This window comes from Pongo pygmaeus, chromosome X (assembly GCF_028885625.2).
Source record: "Pongo pygmaeus isolate AG05252 chromosome X, NHGRI_mPonPyg2-v2.0_pri, whole genome shotgun sequence".
Classification (NCBI taxonomy): Eukaryota; Metazoa; Chordata; class Mammalia; order Primates; family Hominidae; genus Pongo; species Pongo pygmaeus.
Window position 1 is genome coordinate 112,386,159 of NC_072396.2, and position 22,046 is coordinate 112,408,204.

The 22,046-nt window shown below is 42.5% G+C and overlaps 1 protein-coding gene across 3 annotated transcripts in view; it reads right to left on the bottom strand.

The window, feature by feature from the left end:
* The window catches only part of COL4A6 (collagen type IV alpha 6 chain), a 276,876-nt gene that overhangs the window by 57,225 nt on the left and 197,605 nt on the right, over positions 1 to 22,046 (bottom strand). For all 3 annotated transcript variants that reach the window (XM_063660364.1, XM_054472576.2, XM_054472577.2), the window contains 3 exons: positions 8,464 to 8,598; positions 6,904 to 6,948; positions 1,323 to 1,439 (listed from right to left, as the gene is read on the bottom strand). In XM_063660364.1, the coding sequence (XP_063516434.1) occupies positions 1,323 to 1,439; positions 6,904 to 6,948; positions 8,464 to 8,598 (297 nt within the window). The remainder of the gene's footprint in view (positions 1 to 1,322; positions 1,440 to 6,903; positions 6,949 to 8,463; positions 8,599 to 22,046) is intronic.

A 22,046-nucleotide genomic window follows, 5' to 3' on the forward strand; every position in this document is an offset into this window, starting at 1 on the left:
TACATGCCCAAGTTCCTATTTAGGCTTGAGGTTAAGTTTAGAGACAGGACTAGGTTTTTTTCCTTTGTCCTTTGTCAGTGGGTATTTATTAGCTCAACATTTATTTTCTCCCTCTAGGGGGTAGCATGTCCTTGCTTTGCTGGATTTTCATGGAAATGTTTTGTTCTATACCTGGTTGCCATGGCAATCTTTGGAGAACTTTGCACCCACTTATCTCATCCTATGTTAGCAATACATCTTTCCTTACCTCCCCACCCCCTGGCATATTGATTTGGTCCTTAGGTGTCAAAGTCCTATATGCCAATCTGGGGCTTGTGCTTTGTCCATCTATCTCATTTTCTCACACATATACCCACACCCCAACCTGGTCACTGAAGGTGGTGGTGCTGCTCTTCCAATGAAGTGTCAATTAATTCATGTAGCTATAAAACATGTCTAATGAATGGAGTGATTTCTAGTTGAATATCTCAGATCAGTGCCCTCATGAGTTTAGATTATTTCAAGGGAGGTTGAAAATGGGTCTGAAATGTGTTATTTTTCTCTTTCCAGCCACTTGTAAAATCAGCCTGGAAGGGCATTGTATTTACTAGAGATCCCTTAGATCAAAATATCTGAGCCCTATCTGGATGAATGGAATTAAATAAAAGTGGTGACACTGGAATCCAATAAATACCTTATCAATACCATAACCAAGGGTTATGATGTGGGAGTGTAGCCACAAACTCTGTTACCATAGAGTAGGGTTTCTCAACCTCAGCATTATTGACACTTTGAGCCAAATGATTCCTAGGTGTCGGGGAGGGGGCTGTCTTATGCCAGTAGCACACCACCAATTGTGAGACCTCAAAATATCAATAGCAATTGCCAAATGTCCCCTGAGTGGCAAAAATCACCTCTGGTTAAAAACCACTGGTATAGACCAAGCTTGCAAGCCCTTTGGATTTTGGTTAGTGCTTCCATGATCCCATATTATTCTTCCAAACATTCCTCAACATTGTCTGATGTGGGACCATGTCAAATAGCCCAAGTGTGTATTTTGCCATGAAATTTACTACAGCCTTTTAACAATCTTGCCAACTTCACAAGCTGCATTAAAAAAAGGTAACCCTAAGCAGTGTAGCAAGTGCACACCCCACTGCAACTGATATTCTTCTTTAGACTTTTACTGTTGTGGTGCTGCCAGTATTGACTCCTACATTGGACAAGGGTCTGTAGTGGCTGCCCCACAAAATCTTAATGAGGTTTCCAGAGAGGCAGAAAAAGGGCACACGTAGAGACAAGCAAAGCCATTTGAAATAAAATGCAAATATCTGGAAGCATACGGGTGGTCCGAGAAGCCCAGGATAGCCATCAGGGCCTGGAAATCCAACAGCTCCTTGAGTTCCATTACAGCCATCCAGACCAGGTGGGCCTCTGGGGCCTGGCTGTCCAGGATGGCCCTGTTCAAAGAGAGAAGGGATCAAGTTAGCCACAGGACTGTCAGCTATTGTAAATGGCTCCACAGCGAGAAAAGCCAAGCATGCTATTAAACTCTGACTCCTTGTTCACTCCCTTAGCCCCATCACGTATGTTTGCATGTCTTTCCTTTATACTCAAGCACATGTGTCTAATCATAGTTCAATGTTGCCTCTCCCAAAAGGATGAATGCTTTAATAGGGACCAAGCTGAAACCAAAGGGATCAAGCATGAACAGATGGGATACACAAGGTCTTGCAACTTTACCTTCCTTGTATACAACGATGTACTAAAATTGGGCTTAGCTGTCTGGCAGCTGAAGTGATACCAGCAGGGAATCATGCCAGGCCTTGGGATTCCTCAGGCCAGACAGAACCTGAGCAGCCTGGCATGACATTCAGTATTGGAAACTCTGCATGGGAAATGATGCTGGATTTTGGTTAACAGAGCAGAAGCAGTTCCCACAGCACCCCCTCTCCTGAAAGTTGCTTGGTCCAAAATAAGCAAGTCCTGCAAGAATCACATTTTCAATCTCATTTTATCATGCTCACACATCAGGCTATTGCTTCAGTTAGAAAACTGTATGTTTTCCTCTTCTCTGTACTAACTACTGAGGCAGTTGTTTTGCTGGGGAATTAGTAATCATTCTCATACAATTCATCTGAATTCAATAATTTTCCAGAGTTGGGATTCCTTGGTACATAGAGTCTACCCTTTTGTAGATAATATATCCTTTTTAATTCATCAAAAGCCAATTGTGTGTTGGGCATGGAGCAAAGAGATGACCAGAAAGACCAGAAATATAGACAGGTCAATAAAAGGTAGATTTCCCCCCTGCCGACGCAAACACACTTTAAAAGCCAAGTATATATATTTAATGATTTGAGAGAAACATGCTATATGTTCAAAAATGAACTTTTCAAATTATTGAGGAAACAACCTTTTATCAAATTCTTATAGAGAAAATATTCTATACAATTCTGTTTCATTTTCGTTGTTATTATAGTTGTAAGAGCTAGACACACTGTTAATACAAAAGTGTGAGTCTAGACTACTGGACTCATGGAATGCTAAGTCCAGAGGAATAGTCAATAAACTTGTCTTTGCAACAAAGTTGCTGCAATCTGTGCCTCTGCAGACTCAGGTGATGATTTTTAGTTGCATTGGGGAAGCTGATGCAGCTCACTAAAGTTTGCAACTTTTTATTGTTAACTGGGATGGTTACTCTTGTTTGCCCTGAAGATCTACACTCTATCTCCCTCGATCTGTGTCCTAGGAGCCTGGCCTCTATGGACTGTACCACCTAGGCTCCCCTTCCCTCTGTCTTCCAGTTGTATTTGGCCACTGGGAGACACAGACTGGAGAGATCCAAGCAGGAAGAGAAAGACACAGGTTATTTATTTCTCCCATGCCCTCCCTCCCTGGCTATATTCCAAGGAAATGGACAAATTTTTCCATAGTCTTAGTTCCTGTTCGGCAACAGCTTTTTCATGGTTCCAGATCTCAGAGGATTCCAGTAATTACCATTCCATTTTTTCCCCTTTCGGGTCTAGGGGTAGCTTTGAGTTAGTCGTTCCACCATCCATTGTTGTTTCCCTTAATCTTTCCCACATCTGTTAAATATAGCCTTCACTCAACTCTATTCACCTGAAGTTAAACCCGTCAGGTGAAATGTCTGTTTCCTGCTGGGATCCTGATCACCACTATTATAAAATGTCCCAGCCAAACTTGCTAGGGGTTATCGCTCAGCTAGGTTACAGGGATAAATTGATGCAAAACAACAGGCTGGCTCAGTGCCAGGAGTCTTCCTTACTCCTGAGCCCTTGTTTCTGTTTGACACCAAAACCTTTGTCTGGATTCTTAACCTTTGGTATCCACATCTTTTACTTAGGCCTTATCCTTTTCTAGTTTTCTTGACTGAACTCCTGATATTTCCTACCTGTAGGATTTCAGGGATACCTGTGTACACTTTCCTACCTTAGCTGAATTCTCTGGAAATAAATCTCTGACCTCTGACTCAGATCTATCCGCCCCTTTTCATCCAGCTGATACCAAGGAATGGGTAGACAAGGCATGTTTTGAGCCAGTTAGACTTGTGCTCCAATCCCACTGTTTCCCTTCCCCAGCTTGAGCCTCAGTTCCCTCATCTGTCAAATGGTGATGATAATACCTACCTTACAGAGTCATTATCAGCATTAAAAGCGAATAATGCCTGTTCCACTGGGTTATGGTTAAAATAAGTGAGACTAGGTTTACTAAGTAGGAGCTCAATAAATGGTCTTCTCTCAGTCAAGTCAGCAAGGTTAAACCACAGGACTGAGCTCTCCTCTCAGTTCTCAGAACCACAGAATTTCTGGCACATTGCCCTTCATTCTTATAGCTAATGATTTTACATATGTGTGTGCCAACCCTCCAAGGGCGTATAGCTCTTTGAGGGGGGAAATCATAGTTCTATATTGCCTCAAGGGACTGAGCACATGGAATAGGAGGATCTGTTGTATTCCAGAAAAGCTAAAGCAATGTTCCTCAGAACCCAGTTTCAAAGGAAAAGTTTCCATTTGGTGAGTGGTATGTGTTCACTTTGAGGATATAAATCTCATGTGCTCATTTACAAGTCTCCAGGCAGGGAACTAGAGATTCGGGATTGACTCCATGGGGAAAGCTAAACATAAATTGCAAAGTGAAAATCTCTGCTCCCAACTGCTTTGAACTGAAAACATTTGATAAACACACATTTCTTGTGGATGCCAACAGGCCCAACTCACAGCTGGGATATCATTAAAAGCCACAGCCCTACTGTCCCTAGTCTATGTTGTTCTAATGTTGACTATCTTAGGAATGCTTGTTTGCTCACTCTCTTGATTAGTTGCTGTGCCTTTTAGTGCAAAGACTTAGGTTATCATGAAGTGACGACTAACCCACTCATGTTGAAATTGTCTACATGACAGCAAAAATGGAGTTTTGAGACCAAAACTAGTGACACATATGTTAACAATCAGCTAATATTAAGAGGGGAAGCAGATCTGTGCAGTGATCCAGTTAATAAGATGTGTTGGGAAAGCTGTTGGTTTCAGCCAAATTGCTTAATATGTGTTACTGAAAGTTGAACAAAATAATCAGTCTGACTAGGCCTATGGTGTCTGTGTTTTTCTGTCTGAGGGAGCCCTGACAGTCTAAGAACTATTGCTAGGCACTAGAGGTTGGAGTCAGCCTCCCCCGCAATACCTTTAGAGTGTTTACTCTATGCAGAGTTCAGTCATGGGCCTCTCGGGCTTCTGAGAGGAACAGAAGATATAATCTCTGCTTTCTAGGAGCTGGATGAGACTATCACAAAAAAACTACCTATCACTAAGTCCCATAGGGCTGTAGGTAGTGAGGTGCTGGAGTATTTGAGACAGGTACCAATGACTCCTGGGAGATTAGAGATGGAAGGAAGAGGTAAGCACTGAACAGAAGATGTTCAACAAATACTTCTTGAGAGGCTGCAAGAGAGAGAAACAACAAGAAAGTGGGATTTTATGGAGTAATGAGGTTTGGAGCCTGCAGCTAGGGCAATCAGCAGTCAAAAGAAAACACATACAATTTTTGGTCAAGGAAAGGAAATATCAGGAGTTCAGGCAAGAAAACTAGAAAAGGATAAGGCCTAAGTAAAAGATGTGGATACCCCACAAGGGAGTGGGGACTTCTACTGGGAGCAGTAAGCTCATTAAGAGGGGTCTGAACAGCTGCAACTCATTCTGCCAAGCAATGAAGCCTCGAAGAGAAGTGATCAATTCCTGCAAGCTCTAGGGCTCTCTTGGCCACAGGTTGGAGGCAAGAGTATCCAGCTGGACTCTGGGGCCGTTTCCAGCTCAGAATTGGAAACAGCCTTAGCCTCACAGGATTCACTTCCTTCCAGCTTCCATTAAAACAAGACTGCAGGAGGAAGGGCATACTAAGATGGTAAGCTCCAAGTCCTCCACTCATCTCTGGCAAAGCCAGGTCCACAGGATGAATGGAAGAGGCTGTCTCCAGTTTGCTAGTTTCCCTTACCCAGTGGCTCCCAGAAGATACACAGTCTGGGTGGAGACTCTGGTTAAAGGGGCCATAAGAACACAGCCATAAGAAAATGTCAGGAGACATCATAAAAGGATGGCCAGCCCCGTCCGCTTATTTTCCCACTGGTCTATTTCTGGGCATTTTTGCAGGCTCTGCAGTTGAATAAAATGCTGAAGTCTGATGGCCGATTTGTTGATACATGCAACAGATATGAGGTAAGTGAGCCTTCAATTCTTCAAATTCATAAATTTCTACTAGATCAGAGGAGACAATGAATCAGATGATATTATCTTTCAGGGCAGAGCCACATGATTCCTCTGTATACCCAAGGTTGAGTGCTAACATATAGCAGGGGCACATTAAATATCTATAGATTGGCAAAAAGAGATTTGAACCCCTTTTCCTGATACTAGATTATTATTGAGTATAACACAAAAGCTGTTAATTATAGGGCCTCCAAAAACCATGCTTTGATAAGGTTCAGAACAACCTCTGAGAGGCTGTTGGAAGGATAAAAGCAGGCTCTAGGACCTCCCACAAATGGAGGAGCTGCACTTTTTTTTTTCTGTTCTATATGCTGAGATTCTGTTTTTCTATTAAACAAGATTGAAAACTGCTGCTGTAGACAAACATAGCCCAGACTATGGCTTAAATATATAGAGACGTGTCAAAGGGAAAAACTAAAAAAAGATAGCCAATAAGTTCTAAATATTGTATTTTAAAGGCTGGTGCAATGCTACCATGGAATCACCAGTGGTGGGGTAGGCACAGATACAGGATGAAAATAGAGAAACTAAGGGATTAGGCTGGGTGGATGGAAAAAAGAAATGTCTGCAAGTTCCAAACCTTCCACTTCTCTTGGGCGGAGCAGAGGTCCACAGGATAAATTTTGCAAGAGGCTGCCTCCAAGTGATCTTTGGAGTAGTCACTTTGTAAAAACTTTAAAGGAAAATTCACTCTGAAATGAGGTATGGCTGAAGAGAACAAATTATGAAATGGAATGTATCAAGATATCATGAAGGATTTTACCCTCTAATTTCATGTACCATCTTAATTTCCCTATATGAGGATATATATCCTCTAATGTGGCTCTGTCTTTACACCTTAGAACCAGTTCCTCCTCTCCAATCAAAGCTCCACTCAACCCACAAGACTTAACTCATGTTGGCTAAGATATTGATGTTATGGCTACACAGGTCCCTCCGCTCTCCAATCCGACATAGGGCTGCTTGTGCCTGAATCCAAGGGCAATTGTGTGTGACCACTGCCCTTTAAACCTCACCACACATATCTCAACACTTGTTCCTGAGCATGCTTGCATGAGACAGGATGTTGCTGAGGTCAAAGTGTCCGAAATATGAGGCAGAACCTAAAGGAGGATATGAAAAATTCATCTGTGGACACACTCACCGGAATCCCATTGATGCCAAGAAAGCCAGGAACTCCCATGGGACCCTAAAAAAAGGAGTAGGGAGAGGAATGTAAGACACAATCCAACTGATGTTTGTTAGACTCAATAGGTTTGTTTATGAGAGTCAATGGCCTACATTTTTAAGAAGTGTTTCATACCTCCCTCCCCATATTGTATTCCCTTGATTCCTATTGCAGTTCCAAGTGACCATTTACCTCTACCTAAGGCCTTAGACAGGTCTTTGTTCCGAAACCAGCTCTTTTTTTTTTAAGGGAGTATAGTCGAGGTTTTAAAATTAAGGCTTACTATTACCTGCTGCCATCTGGGGAAAACTGGAGAACCTCGAATGACCTAATCACAAGTTTCCCTCTCCATTATGCTTCTACAGATAAGGTCCCCTAGCCGAACAACTCTCCTTATCAAATGGACCAGGTGCAACTCCTGCTTATCCTAGAATAGCAGTTTAAATTTCTTGCTGGCCTACTGGACTATTCAAACAAGCCAATTGCATCCACCTTCAGGAACCAGGGGCACCCTGCCCTACTGATACTACAAAGTCTGCTTTGCACAGCCTTTTCTTCTAAACTCTGTTCCCAAGTGCTATCCCTATGTGGCCCTATGTGGTGTGTGGTATCTTCCTCCCCTGAGCTGTGAGTATACGTGACTAATAAATTGCTGTCAACTTCATCTGCCCAGTGTCAGGTGTCATATCTTTAGTCATCCCCATGATCCTAGTGAGGGAATCATTCCCTCACCAACAGGGCAAATAGAAGGTGATTAAAGTAGGCAGGGAACATAAACTGAGCTGCTGAACAGTCAGCCTGCCACCATGACATTATCACTCTCGTTTCTTGCAGCTCTTTCCTTATATTTGTGGCCTAGGTTGTTTCTAAGCACTCTGACCCCTTTCTTCCCTGTATCCTTGCTTGGATTCCTGATCTCTGCTGCCCAGGTGATTGGACTTCCGGTCCATGCACAGTTCAAACCCACCTGACTTCTTACCACAGTGAGCCCACTTGTTTAGCAAGCAGCTAATACATTTACTTTATGGTGTGCTTGCTATGGGAGTCCTTCCAGAAGTGGGCTGATCCATTGGCAGGCCATCACCCATCCCATCTCTTATTAAAATATGCAGCCTGGGTGGGGCACGGTGGCCCATGCCTATAATCCCAGCAGTTAGGGAGGCTGAGGCTGGTGGATCACAAAGTCAGGAGTTTGAGACCAGCCTGGCCAACATGGTGAAACTACATCTCTACTAAAAATACAAAAATTAGCTGGTGGCAGGCACCTGTAATCCCAGCTACTTGGAAGGTGGAGGCAGGAGAAATCGTTTGAACCCAAGAAGCAGAGGTTGCAGTGAGCCGAGATCATGCCATTGTACTCTAGCCTGGGCAACAGGGCGAGACTCTGTCTCAAAAAAAAAAAAAATGCAGAAATGCAGCCTGGCACCAAACTACTCAGGAATGACATCATAAATGAGCAGAACTGGGATGGAGAACTTCTGATCTTTACATTTGTGGCCCATGCATCAAAGAGAAATCAAGCTTTCCTGGTCTTACCTTATCTCCTTTTGGTCCATAAGGTCCGAGAAGGCCTGGGGAACCCCTTTCTCCTTTCAATCCTGATAAACCAGTAGAGCCAGTGAATCCTTGAGGACCTGTTGGGCCTTGAATTCCAATTGGTCCAGGTCGCCCCTAAGGTGGACAGAAGGAGTGCAATTAGTCAATAGAGGACTTAGCATTAATACTTCTCATTTTCCCACGCACAAAGAGCACTGTCATCACTTCACTGAATAATTTTGGCTGAGAGATCTGTGAGGCACGCCAAAGTTCCAGACACGGATCATAAAAGGCTATTTTAGGGGCTGCTGAGCTTATTTGGATAGAACACATTTTATAAGCACACAATTTAGTATAAGAACACAATTTAGTAAGATTCATGTGCACCAAGATCCTTCAACTTTGTACTTCTTAGGAAATTAGTTATTCAGGATGGATAATATTGTCCTCTTCCTAGTTAATGCCAGGCTATCCATCAGATTGTCAACATAGTGAAAGAACAGAGCGCTGGAGAGCATCATGACATTTTATAACTCACATCCAAATGGCCAACTATGTGCTTGCAGTGAAATCCAGAAATGGCTGTGCCTAAAGAACATTGCCCCAGGGGGTCAGAGTGGGCCCAGAAACCTACAAGCTGACAAACCTGCAAGAGCTCATCTTTGTTGGCAGATCCCAGGACTCCATCACTGCACCTAGTAGCAGACATTCACAGGGAAAACACACATACACACGCACATATACACACATGAATTGCTTATTTGTTCTTTCTTCCTATCCCTCTCTCCTCTCCTCTCCAATCTGTAAAGTGTTGAATGTGTAAAATACAAGAAGTCTAAGAATATCTATTAAGTATCAATTATGATAGCAAGAGGGAACAGCCTGAGGATTTTAAATGCCCTGCTTATAAAATGTCTGTAACAATTAAGTCTGAGAGTTCAGGCTGACATTTTAAAGTGGACTCAGACTGAGCATTAACCCCAGTGGGTGCAACACAGGCAGGCTGGTCTATCATTTAGAACAAATCCCAGTAGGGACTGAATTTTCTTGGCAGAAAAATGAAAACCATTAGTAATATGCATTACCTCTCAGAGAACACAACACCGTATCAGGTAGAAAGTCCATTTTCATAAATGCTTCCCATCTCCACCTCTTGGCCCCTTTACTGACTGTCCATCATTTCCTACAAATCTGTGAAAAACTTTGAAAAGAAGCCCATTAAGCATGCCCTTTACTGTTCACTTTCAAGGCTTACTTTTTAAAAGGCTGAAAATGGGACAGATGCCTTATGCTGTGGCTACAGTTAAGTACTGGAGATGCAAGTGGCCACCAGCTGTGATGATCCTTTGGAGTATAATTTTGAGTGTCAATCAGGCCCACGAAGACCTACGACCCTTGCAAGGAAGTAAAAGATGCTCTGTCCAAGGAAATGCAGTGCTCTTGGGCACCACCTACCACTCAACCTTTTCCGATACCCAACATGTGGCCTACAAAAAATGATAGGTTGCAAACTGTTTAACAGGCTTCATTCTGGGAATGATGGGGGTGGAGTAAACTTTCACTTTTTAGGCTCCTACCTCCCATTGCTGGAACTTTGTTTACAGTGGTTCTGTTATTTATTATTATTGGGATTTTCACAAAATCAATAAATATGTGTGTATATATGTACGTGTGTATAATGCATATTAATAATATAAAAAGAAAAAGAGCAGTACTTAAAAAATAGTGCTGGGGTGCTGTTGACAGTGAGTAGGAGGTCGAAAGTGTGGGCCTACATCAATGATAGACTGCATAAAGAAAATGTGGCACATATACACCATGGAATACTATGCAGCTATAAGAAAAATGAGTTCACATCCTTTGCAGGGACATGGATGAAGCTGGAAACCATTATTCTCAGAAAACTAACACAGGAACAGAAAACCAAACACTGCATGCTCTCACTCATACGTGGGAGTTGAACAATGACAACATATGGGCACAGGGATGGGAACATCACCCATGGGGGCCTGTTGAGGGGTGGGGGGCAAGGGGAGGGATAGCACTGGGAGAAATATCTAATGTAAATGATGGGTTGATAGGTGCAGCAAACCACCATGGCACATGTATACCTGTGTAACAAACCTGCACGTTCTGCACATATATCCTAGAACTTGAAGTATAATTTTGTTAAAAAAAGAAAGAAAATGTGGGCCTAGGTTTCAAGACTAATGCATACAAAATCGCAGCAAATGGTACAAATTTGGAACAGAACCTAAGTGCTGTGGGAACACGAAAAAAGAGTTGGCAGTGGAGGGTTTGTGGAATGCTTACATTTTGCCCATGGCTAGGGGAAGTCATGGGCCGCATTGGAAAGGTTGATTGGAAAGGTTCTAGCTGAAGCAGGCCTGGAAAGCACCTCAGAAAAGTCGAAGACTTGATGTGGAAGGACACAGGGAACCCTCAGAGGTTTGGGAACAGGGGGAGAGTTGGGAGAAGAGCGGTCTTTCAGGGCTGAAAGTCATCAAGAAGCATTCAGGAGAACATGTGTGTATGTCAGAATGAGGCCAGGGCTGCCTGCCTGAGGCTGGGACAAGGGAGGCAGATAAGAAGCAGCTGTTGAGGAGGAGGGAACTGCTTGATGGGAGAACGGAGGGCAGGATGGGCTTGCAGAGGCCGTGTTATTACTAGCAGAGAGGATCCAGTCAGGGCACTGAATGCTTGACCCAAATCCAAGCCCTGACAAAAGTTTTCCCACATCAAGGGAAGGAAGGGGAAGAGCACAATAAATCACTGAACAGCTACTGAGAGAGCAGGTTGTGATGTGGCCCAGTCCCATCCTGCTCACACCATTAGAGAGAAGAGTCCCAGCAGCACCCAGCATAGGCACAGGGACTGGCACCCTCTACCTCTGGTCTCTCACCTTTGCAAGCACATGCTTATCAGCAAGGGTAAGCAAGGAGACTTAGGAGGTAGGCAACTCGAGGGCTGGGCCTAACTAGAACTCCGATTCCATGCAGAAAAGACAGGGTCCCACAGCCTGCTTCCTTTCTCCTTGCTTGGTGGGCATGCAGAATTTCTTGACCCCTGTGTTCCAACCAGAGAGCTGAAAGGAACTCTCCTAAAGAACTCACATATATTTTTAAAATTCTAATTCTTTTTCCAAATGGGAGTTTGAAAAGGCACCCCCTAGAGGAACGTGCACTTCTGGACTGGCCCCAGGTTCCAGCTTGGGTTGGTGGGTATGCCAGCACCTCAGTTTGAAACCTCTCACATTAAATCAAGGGCCAGAAGCAGGGCCTGTGGGAAGTTTCTAGGTTTCTGCTCATCCAGAACTGTCCCCTCAGCATGGTGTGAGGCCCTTATGGAGCCTGCAGTCATAGGATATGAGACAAAAAGCCTTCCCATCCATGGATGTCCTTTCATACACTGGCACAGAACACCGGGAACAAATGAAGGTGACTGAGAAAAAAAAGAGGGAGACCCATTTCTTCTGCGGGTTGTTTTGTCATCCAGATACGCTTACTTTGTGCATATAGCTGTATGATCTTTTTTCCTCATCTCTAATGCACAGGATTTCTGCCTCATTACCCATACAGCTAAAGCTTAATATTAACTAAATCAGTGGTGAATTCCTTTCCTTTCCCACACGACACTATCAGCGACATTTTTCATAATGGCCAGCAGGGGTCAGTGTGAGAACATAGAGACTACAGATAAGCAGGTGGGTGGGTGGGCCTCTCCCTCTACAGAGAAAAAGAAATCAAACCAGAAGTCACAGAATGTTCGAGCAGGAAAGGCCCTTAGAGACCATTCAATTCAGGCTTTATTTTATACATGGGGTGGGGGGCGGGGGGAAGGGGGAAGGCCGAGAGAAGAGGAAGGACTTGTTTAGGTCACATAGCTAGTAGGAACTGCATGGAACTAAACAGACCACCTGCTGCCAGTATGTGGCTGTTTCCCTGTTTGCCAGTGGCAGATGTCTTAGGGGGTCCTTGAGGCTGCCCCTCCGCTACCCTGAGCCCGCTCCTGGGACTGTCCCCATCAGTAGGCTGCAGCAGCCAGATGCTCACACATTATTTCTTTCTTCCTAACCCTGATCATTTCACAGAACCAATCTGAAACACCATCACTGTTTGGACAGCTAGCAGAATTTCAATGGGCTTGGACTAATGCCCTGCCCTGATACATGTCATTTATTTTGGCAAATAGACCCAGACAGGGCAGAAGGAACTCCTCCAAGTCTTTCCAATGAGCTGTCCTGCTTCCATCTGCTCAGGATTTTAAATATGCACATCAGGGTCTAATTCTCAAGGGAATGAGTTGGGACTTGTGCTTAAGGCCAGGAACCGCAGGTCTGCAGCCACAGCCCAGGCTGGCTGCCTCCTGCCAACCACAGTGAGTTGGGATCAGTGTGCAGTTTAAGGTGGCCTCTGATCAGACCCAGATAACTAGGGTAAAAGACCTAGAAACGGGGCTGCCTATAAAGTAGTAGACATATGTAGAAATATCATCGAAGAATCTTGAAAGCATATGCCTCACACTAGACAGGATGGTGAAACTGGTGGAGGGGGCTGACTTTTCATAATTTAGTCCCTTTCTGCCTTTTTATACCTCTGTTAAGGTTCCAGTGTTCTTCTCCCATAAAATTAACATTTGTTCCTGAGGAAGAATCTGAAACTCATTCCCACTGAGGCGTTAATGACTGACAACTTAGAGCTTTGCTTTTCCCAGGGGGATTTGTAAAGCAAAGCATTAAGCTAGGGGATGCAAATGGTATTTATGAAGCAGGGAAGGGAGAAGGGTGTGCACAGGCCTTCTAGGATCCAGTTGTGTTGTAGAAGGTGGTGCAGTGCTGTTAGGTACACTTTAAGTGAAGTCTCCTTAGTGCCAATTAAGTTATGTGACCTTGGGCAAGGGATATAACCATTGTGAGTATCAACGGCTGAAGTGTAATAATAGCTCTTATGTTGGATTATTGTCAGCATTCAAATGAGTTAATACATATAAAACACCTGGCAGATAGAATGAAAGCATCAGTTCCCTTGTTCCTTTAGGCATCATTTATGGCAAAATGGAGAGTTTAGGATTGGGCACTTAATGCTCCTTCTCTTAAGTTTCAGTTGGAGATGCACAGACATCATTGAGCAACCCTCTTTGGTGGCAGAGATGTGTGCTTGGGAATAGATGAGCATGTATGCCAGCACCCCACATCTGTGAGAGCATTTCTCCTTTTACATAGCAATGGTGTCCTGGTTCTCCTGGGTACTTGGCTTCTCAGTGTTTATTTTTCCTCCTGAAGGGCTTTAATCTACATACTAATGACTCCCAAATCTGAACCTCCAGCCCAGATTTCTCTTCTGAGTGTGCCAGATCCTTACAGTCAATGACTTATAAGAGATCTATTCAAATAGATATTCCAACTCAAACCCAACATGCCCCAAACTGAACCACATTGGCTTCTCCTCAATCCCATTCTCCAAACCAGCTCCCTTTTTCTGAGTTAACTCAGTAAATGGCACCATTCATAAAGCTGATCAAGCCAGAAACTCAGGGGTCCTCCATGACCCTTCCATTCCCTCATCTCCCACATCCGATCCATTAGCAAGGACTGTGAATTCTACCTCCAAAATCTAACTGAAACCTGTTCATTGATCTCTAGCCCCATGGTCTTAGTTCAAGTCTTTCTCATCTCTCGCCTGAAGTGTTGCCACAGTCTGCCAAATGGTCTGTGACCTCCAATCTTGCGTTACTCTCTCCTAACCTCCTACCCAAGGGCCTTTTTATGTGCTTTTGTATATGGCTCTGCTCTCCTGGCTACCACTTCTGTATCTTTCGGGCTCTAACCAAGATATCAGCTTCTCCAGGGAGCTTTCTATGATTACCCCCACCCAACTGTGTGGGCTAGGTTGCCTCTTTATGTGTCTATACCTCCCAACAGACTGAACTCCTTGAGGACAGGGCTTATGTCTTACTCTTTACTGAATCACCTGTGCTCAGCACTATGCCTGGTACACAGTGGGCATCAGTAAATGTTTGCTGAGTGGAGAAATGATTGAGAAATGACTGAGAAGCCAGTGGCCCAGGTACAGCAGTATCTTGTTTGGAAGTCTAAATAGTGTTGAGGAAAAAGTCAAACTCTGTAAAATATTTGAAGAGATTTATTCTGAGCCAAATATGAGTGACTAATGGCCCATGAAACAGCCCTTGGGAGATCCTGAGAACATGTGGCCAAGGTGGTCAGGCCACAACTTGGTTTTGTACATTTTAGGGAGACATGAGATATCAATCAACACATGTAAGATGTACATTGGTTCAGTCTGGAAAGCTGGGACAACTGGAAGCCTGGGGCAGGGTGGGGGGCTTTCAAGTCATAGGTGGAATCAAAGATTTTCCGATTAGCAATTTGTTGAAAGAGTTATTATCAATAGAAGAGAATGTCTGGGTTATAATAAGGGGTTGTGGAAACCAAGGATATATCATAATAGATGAAGCCACCAGGTAGCAGGCTTTGGAGAGAATAGATGGTAAATGTTTCTTCTCAGATGTAAAGAGTCTGTTCTATCAGTAACTCCAAAAGGGAGGAGAGTATAATGAGGCATGTCTGGTTCCTTGTTCCTAACATGGACTGAACCAGTTTTCCAGGTTAGCTTTGGAAAGCCCCTGGCCAAGAGGATGGATCCATTCAGATGGTTGGGGGGGCCTTAGAATTTTAACTTTAATTTATGATAGTTGCAATAGAGTGCAATCAGGAAACATCTGATCACAGAATCACTGAAAAGAGAGCTGCATAAGACTCAGGAATTGATCCAGTTCAGGATGGAGAAGTTGAAGGGCAGAAAGAGAATGGGACTTACCCAAGTTCATACAACATCAACTGTAGACTTTTAAAACAATACCTTTTAGAGCCTTTGAAAACAGAAATGGTCTACATCTAATGTAGTTTCTGGGCATTCTTTGTTCTCTGAGATCGCTGAGTGAAATGGCTTTGATTCTCATCCTGAATGGAATTCATCCATTCAACAATGATTTATTCAGCACTTACTCTGTGCCAGGCACAGAGGTTAAGATGGCAGGTAAGACATAGTTTCTGCATTCATGAAACTTATAGTTATGTTATCCCTTGAAAACAGATGATGCATGGCCCATCACCAACCTAATTAAACACTTTTCATCTCATGCTAAGTTTTGTGCTTGGCAAGTATGAATATACATGTAGGGGCTGAGAAGGCAATACACAAAAGAAACACACTGCATGGCCCATGTCCTCAAGGAACATTTAAGCTTGTTGGGGGAGATAAGGCCATATCACAAAAAGTATTGGAGATAAGGTCATTGTATTAAAGGAAAGAGATTTAATTGACTCACAGTTCAGCATGGCTGGAGAGGCCTCGGGAAACTTATAATCATGGCAGAAGGGGAAGCAAACATGTCCTTCTTCACATGGTGGCAGCAAAGAGAGGTACAGAGTGAAGGGTGGGGGAAGCCCCTTATAAAACCATCAGATCTCATGAGAACTCACTCACTATCAAGAAAACAGCATGGAGGTAACCACCCCCATGATTCAATTACCTCCCATTGGGTCCCTCCCATGACGTGTGGGGATTACGGGAACTACAGTTCAAGATGAGATTTGGGTGGGAATACAGCCAAACCATACCAGTCATATGCAATGCATTTTTACAATTATACTGTATATACCACAAGTCCAAGAGGAATTCAGAGACATGCGAGTTGACAAGGGAGCAGAGGGGCAAAGAAAGACCCAACAAACTGTTAGTGAATGCATTCTAAATATGAAGAACAACATGTTGATGGGAATCAGCAAATTCTGTCAGCGAGGGCCAGTCAGAAGCCTGGGTCTGGCTGGAGCAGAGGTGAGATCACAGGGAATCAGGAAGAAAGGGCAATAGAGGATAACCTACAAAAATTTACAGAAGCTGAGGTGTTTAATCTGGTACATTAGCATGTTTTGTTTTAAACTTTGGTTTGGCTTCCAGTTTGGTTCAGAATTTAGTGAAGTGAGATGATATGCTAGTTAAGTGTACAGGGTTCAGAGTTCAAAAGTCTAGGATTCAAATTCCCTCTTCACCACTGTAGGACTTTGGGACAAATGGCATCTTCAAATTTCTTCAGCTGTCAAGTGAGGATAATATCAGTGTCTACTTCATAGGGTAATTATGAAGATTAAATAAGAAAATTCGAGTAGATCATTATTTTCGCTCCTTAGCATGCATCAGACTTACCCAGAGGTGATTAAAACACAGATTGCTGGGCTCCAGCTCCAGAGTTTCAGATTCAGTAGTGCCGGCTGGGTCTAAAAATTTGCATTTCTAACAAGTTCTCAGGTGGTGCTGACTCTACAGGATCAAAGACCACACTTGGAGAATCCCTGTTGTAAATCATTTAGCATTGCACCTTGCATATATTAAATGTGCAATAAAAGTTATTTGTTGTTATTGATGTATTATTATTTAGCAAACGATTATGGCTTGTGCAGGTTTGGAGTTCACAATCTCTGAAAGGCCCTCAGCATTCCTTTATCACTATGACTTAGGGCACCTCTCCTTCTTCCTCATTATGACACACCACAAGAGGAAAGGAGTGGATGGAGTAGCAAGACTGGAGACAGGGAACCCCACGAGGGGGCTATGACCTCCTGAAGAGAAATAATGGTGACATGGACTAGGTTCATGGCAGTGGAGACAGGGAAAAGACATATTTGAGAGATATTTCAGAGGCTAAAAACTATAAGGACTTAGTGCCATTTTGGAACTGATGAGTAAAACAGAGGAAAGTGCAAATGATGACTCCAGTGTTTCTTGATTGGGCAACCGAGTGGATCTCTTTGATGACATGAGAGAACTTAGAGTAAGAAGAGTCTTGGGTGGAAGATGAGGAATTCACCTTTGGACAGGTGGAATTTAAGATGCCTGGGCAAACATCTAGGGAGATGTTTAGCACATTTTTCCCACAAAACAGGAAGATTTGAGGAAACAGAGTGAGGTTGGTTCACCACTACATCCCCGGAGATGCAGTATTTGGTGTGCAGTAGACACACAAAACATAATTGTGGGGAAAATGCAGAATTATGAAATGAATGAAAATAGAGAATTAAATATGCCCTTGGGAATGTTTGAGAAGGCCACTTCCAAGTCTCATTTGCTAGGAGCAAAATGGAGTTAAAAGAATGTGACTATCCTAAAAAACTCCTTATGGCCTTTTGAGAAGGGGGAGCAGAGATCCTTGACCTCCAGCCTAGAAACAAGGTGGCTTGATTTTTACAATTTGTCTTTGCTTTACAACTGAAATTCTCATTTCAGCTAGTGGGTGGGGGGAAATGCAAGAACTTAACAAACTTTACCTCAGTAGCTAGGGATCTTTCTCCTAGCAATGAAATGTGGTAAGAAAGATATTAATAATAACACCCCCATAAGCAGAATACTTAAACTTCACAGCAGTTTTCTTTTCACCCTTCCTTTGGATCATCACAATACATCTGCAAGGCAGGCGAAGGGCACCAAGCTGCAAAGCAGTTAGCCAACAGGCTGGCTAATGTCACACAGCTGCTCAGTGGAAGAGTTACATCAGAGCCTCCCAGTCAACTCCGTGCTCTCTCTGTTGAAACAAACGGAGATGAGTATCCATAGAGCCATACACTTCACTCTCCTAGTAACAGCACTAATGAACTAGCATTGCCTGCAGAAATAAATAAAAAAGAAAGAATGCTGGTGGTGAAGACTGTGTCTAGCATATGGCAGGTAAAGACTCATATCATGCAGATATAGAGACCTATTTTGTGGCCCAAGAAGCTTTGGATCAGCTTGATAATGTTAACATCACCTACAATTTGCCAACAAGAGCAGTGACCCTTTCCATCTACATACATACATACATGCATACATACATAATACATACATACATACATACATACATACATACATAGTGACTGATGTCTTGCAAAGGCAATTTTCAGGTCTGCCACAGCTAATAAATAGTATCAGAGTCTCCCCCTCAACACTTAAATGGAATCACATTTCTTTTCTAGTTCTTCATCTATAATCAGCGTTTGAAGCAGCCAGCCCAGGCACGAAGACATGCATCTACACGTTTTGTTTTCAAAGATACATACACCCATTCCACTGGTTATTGTCAGCATGTTGAAATTTTTAGGAAGACATATCCGGACTGATAAAGTTAACTCTTGCTAGGCAAGACTTTGCATCCATTTCTTCTAACTGTTTACTCATATTTCTCTTCTAAAACATAATAATAACTTTCTTTTACCAAGAGTTTATAAAGTGCTATTCCTTAAATTCACCTCCTTTAATCTTTTAACAGCCCCAACAGGTGGGTATTAATCTCATTTTACAGATGAGGAAACTCAGATACAGAGAGATTAAGGAACTTGCCTGAGATCACACAGCAAGCAACTGGTGAAGCCAATTTGCTGATATCAAAGCCTCTGTTTCTTCCACCAAGCTACACTGTCTCTGCATTGAATGGTGCTCTGAACGCAGAGACACAAACCCATGAACAGGAGCAGTAAGAGCTACACTGCGGAGAAAATATTGTTATTTTCATTGATACCAAAGCAATTTATCTCAATTTACCTACACTTTTCATTGGAATAGGTACTCTTTAATAGAAATGTACTAATATAATTAATAAATTAAGAAATAAGATGCACTTCAAGGAATGGCACTCCCTAGAACTTAAAAGATGGGGGATTTCTTCTGGTTCCACAACTGAAGTGGTCTTCTTACCAGGTCAGTGGGTAATAGTTAGTTTATCTAGGCTCTGGTAGACAAATTCTGATGTGCTATGAGTCTCCAATGCTAGCATATTAGTTTAGTGGCAGAAGGAATATAGGCACAGTATGCTAACTTGATGGTCATTAGGTTGAGCAGAAATTGGAGAATTAGTCTTTAGACATGTCATATTTTCACTTACCCCTGGGAAATGTCAATAATTGTTAAAATAGGATGAAGTGGAGATGTCTAGATAGAGGCAAATAAATTCATGGGAGAATCTTCAGGTCTCCCTTTCCTCCATAACACATTCATAAAACTACTATCAGGAACCATGCCAAACTTCCCTTTTGTGATATTTAATGGGAATTGCAAGAATAAAAAAATCACATAAAACTGTAAATATGATCAATAGTTGGACATAAAAATAAAAACAGAACAACTAAACACCTTTGTAACTATTATAAATGGTTGAATGAGCTCCCATATCACTTGGAATGGGCATTCAGTCTATACAAAGATCCCCAGTGTGTACCGAGTTTCCAGACTGCATGAGAAAATAAACACAAGTTTACTTGGGATGAATTTAACCTAAAACTAATATACCTGTTGGAAAAACATGAAATACTTAATTTGAGAATGATTTTGATTTGAAAATTTTCTAGCAAACTTGAATTGATGTCACCTTTGCCTCTTAAAAACGTCTCCTGTTTGAAGCAGAAGAGTTAGATTCAATTCCCTGCTCCAACCTTCTAGCTGTATGATATTGAAAAAGTTAATTAATCTCTAAGCCTTTGTTTTCTCATCAGCAAAATGGGGATATTACTTGCTCTACCCATTTCCTAGGTTGCTTTGAGCATCAGTTGAGACAATGCATGTGAAAAGGAGCTATAGTTTCATTCCACTGACAAAACTTTGCTTTTGGAGAAAAAACTCGAATAACCAAACTCCAATTGTCCACCAAACAAACAAACAAACAAACCTCATTTGCTGGACTCATGAGGCAGTAAACCCTTAAGGAAGAGCTTTCAGTAGAAAAAAGATTGAATAAAAAGAGGAGCAGAATTTAAAGCTGTGAAAGGTAGGAGCAAATTGACTGTCTTTCACAGGAGTCTCATTACAGTTTTAAAATGATTAGATCTACATTATTACAAATGTATGGTTTATTTAAAAATACATGGTTTAATTACAATCTGGAGCCAACCTTTTTCTTTTAGTTTTTCTAGCAAAACACAGCTACGGTTTTATAATAAAAATCAAAGTGAAACAGGACTTGCCAGAAATTCACTTCAGAGCAATTTTTGCTGCAGTGTATCTATTCCATTAGACAAGGGATACTTTTGGCATTATTCTCTGACATAATATATTGCCCATCATTGATATGCTACACAACCTTTGGTCCAATACTGAGCTGGTGGGAGCTGATTGCTTCTGGATCAATGTTGACTTCCCTGATTCTCTGGTGAAAAGCCATCAAGTTTTGGGAATGAGAGGTAACTGGGAGCAACCAACTACTATTCCCTAAATGGAAGGAGTAAAAAAAAGGGTAGGATCAAAGAAATCATGTCAGGACCTCCTTGTCAGAGAACTCAGGGAGCTCTGAGATGGAAGGGCAAGGAAGAGAGGGAAGCAATTTACTTACATAGTTTCAATGCTGTTTCCATGCAAACTTACACCCCTGTATTCATTTAGAACCAGAGGAGCATTAATATGCACACCTATGCTGATAAAGGGATACACATTCCAATCCAAACACACATGCCCACAGGCACAAGAGCCTGCTAAAATGGTAGGGCCTGCTGGTAGTCTGGCATAGCCTGCCATATAATCATGGATTATCATAGACAATCATGGAGTTGAACTAAAGAAGATGAGATGACACAGCTCCCTTCCCTTGACCCTCACAACAATATGTAGTAGTCCCTATGGACTAGTAAAGCCCTCTGCACAGACACACGCAGGCAAAAAGATGGGAAGGGAATGAGATCTCCACATTTGTGATATATTTTCCCTTTCCATCATGGACAGTTGGAAGCTGAGATGAGATCAAGTTCTGTGTGCAACAGGAAAGATGGGCAGTGGAGGTGGTGGCAGCTGTGGTATGGATAAAGTAGAAGCTCTAGAGCTGTTGGTGGCATCAGGTCTAAGAGTTACAAGTTTACATTGGTGAAGTGCTTCAGATTTCAAAGTGTTTTCACACATATGACTCCATCTAATGCTCATAACAACACTGTCCTCAATGTACTAGAGAAAATAATTGAGACCCAGGGGTTAACTTGTCCATGGCCATGCAGTTTAAGGGGAGGAGAGCAAGATCTTTAGTTTGAGTCTAGCAGCTTTTCCAACTATTCCCTTAATAAAGTGATAGGTCAATTCTTGGTCAAAAATTCCAAATAAAATGTCATATAACTCCACCAAAAACCCTGGGTCTGGAGTGTATTGAATCCTCTTGACTCTTCCCTAAATTCTTCTTGCTGCCCAGTGGCACCCTTAGCAATCAATTACGTAGATGCACAAAGGACAAAGAACTCAAATCAGTCTACTTGTTCCACCAACAACTCATCAGTTCAGTAAATCGATGAGGCAATTTTTTAGAGATGAATCAGGCAATTTGTTGATTGCCGACTATGCCATGGTGCAACATGCTGGAAACAGAAATGAATGCAACATGGGCCTTGTCCTTGAGGAACTCTCAATCCAAGTTAAAAAAGAGAAGTTATGCATGCACATGAGTATATACCATAAGGCATAGAAAGGCAGGAGGGATATGATTCTCAACCCAAGGACTGTTGATGGGTTCATCTTGGAGATAGAGGGGGGCTTTTTATTCTTCCAAACTAGAGAGTAGAAGAA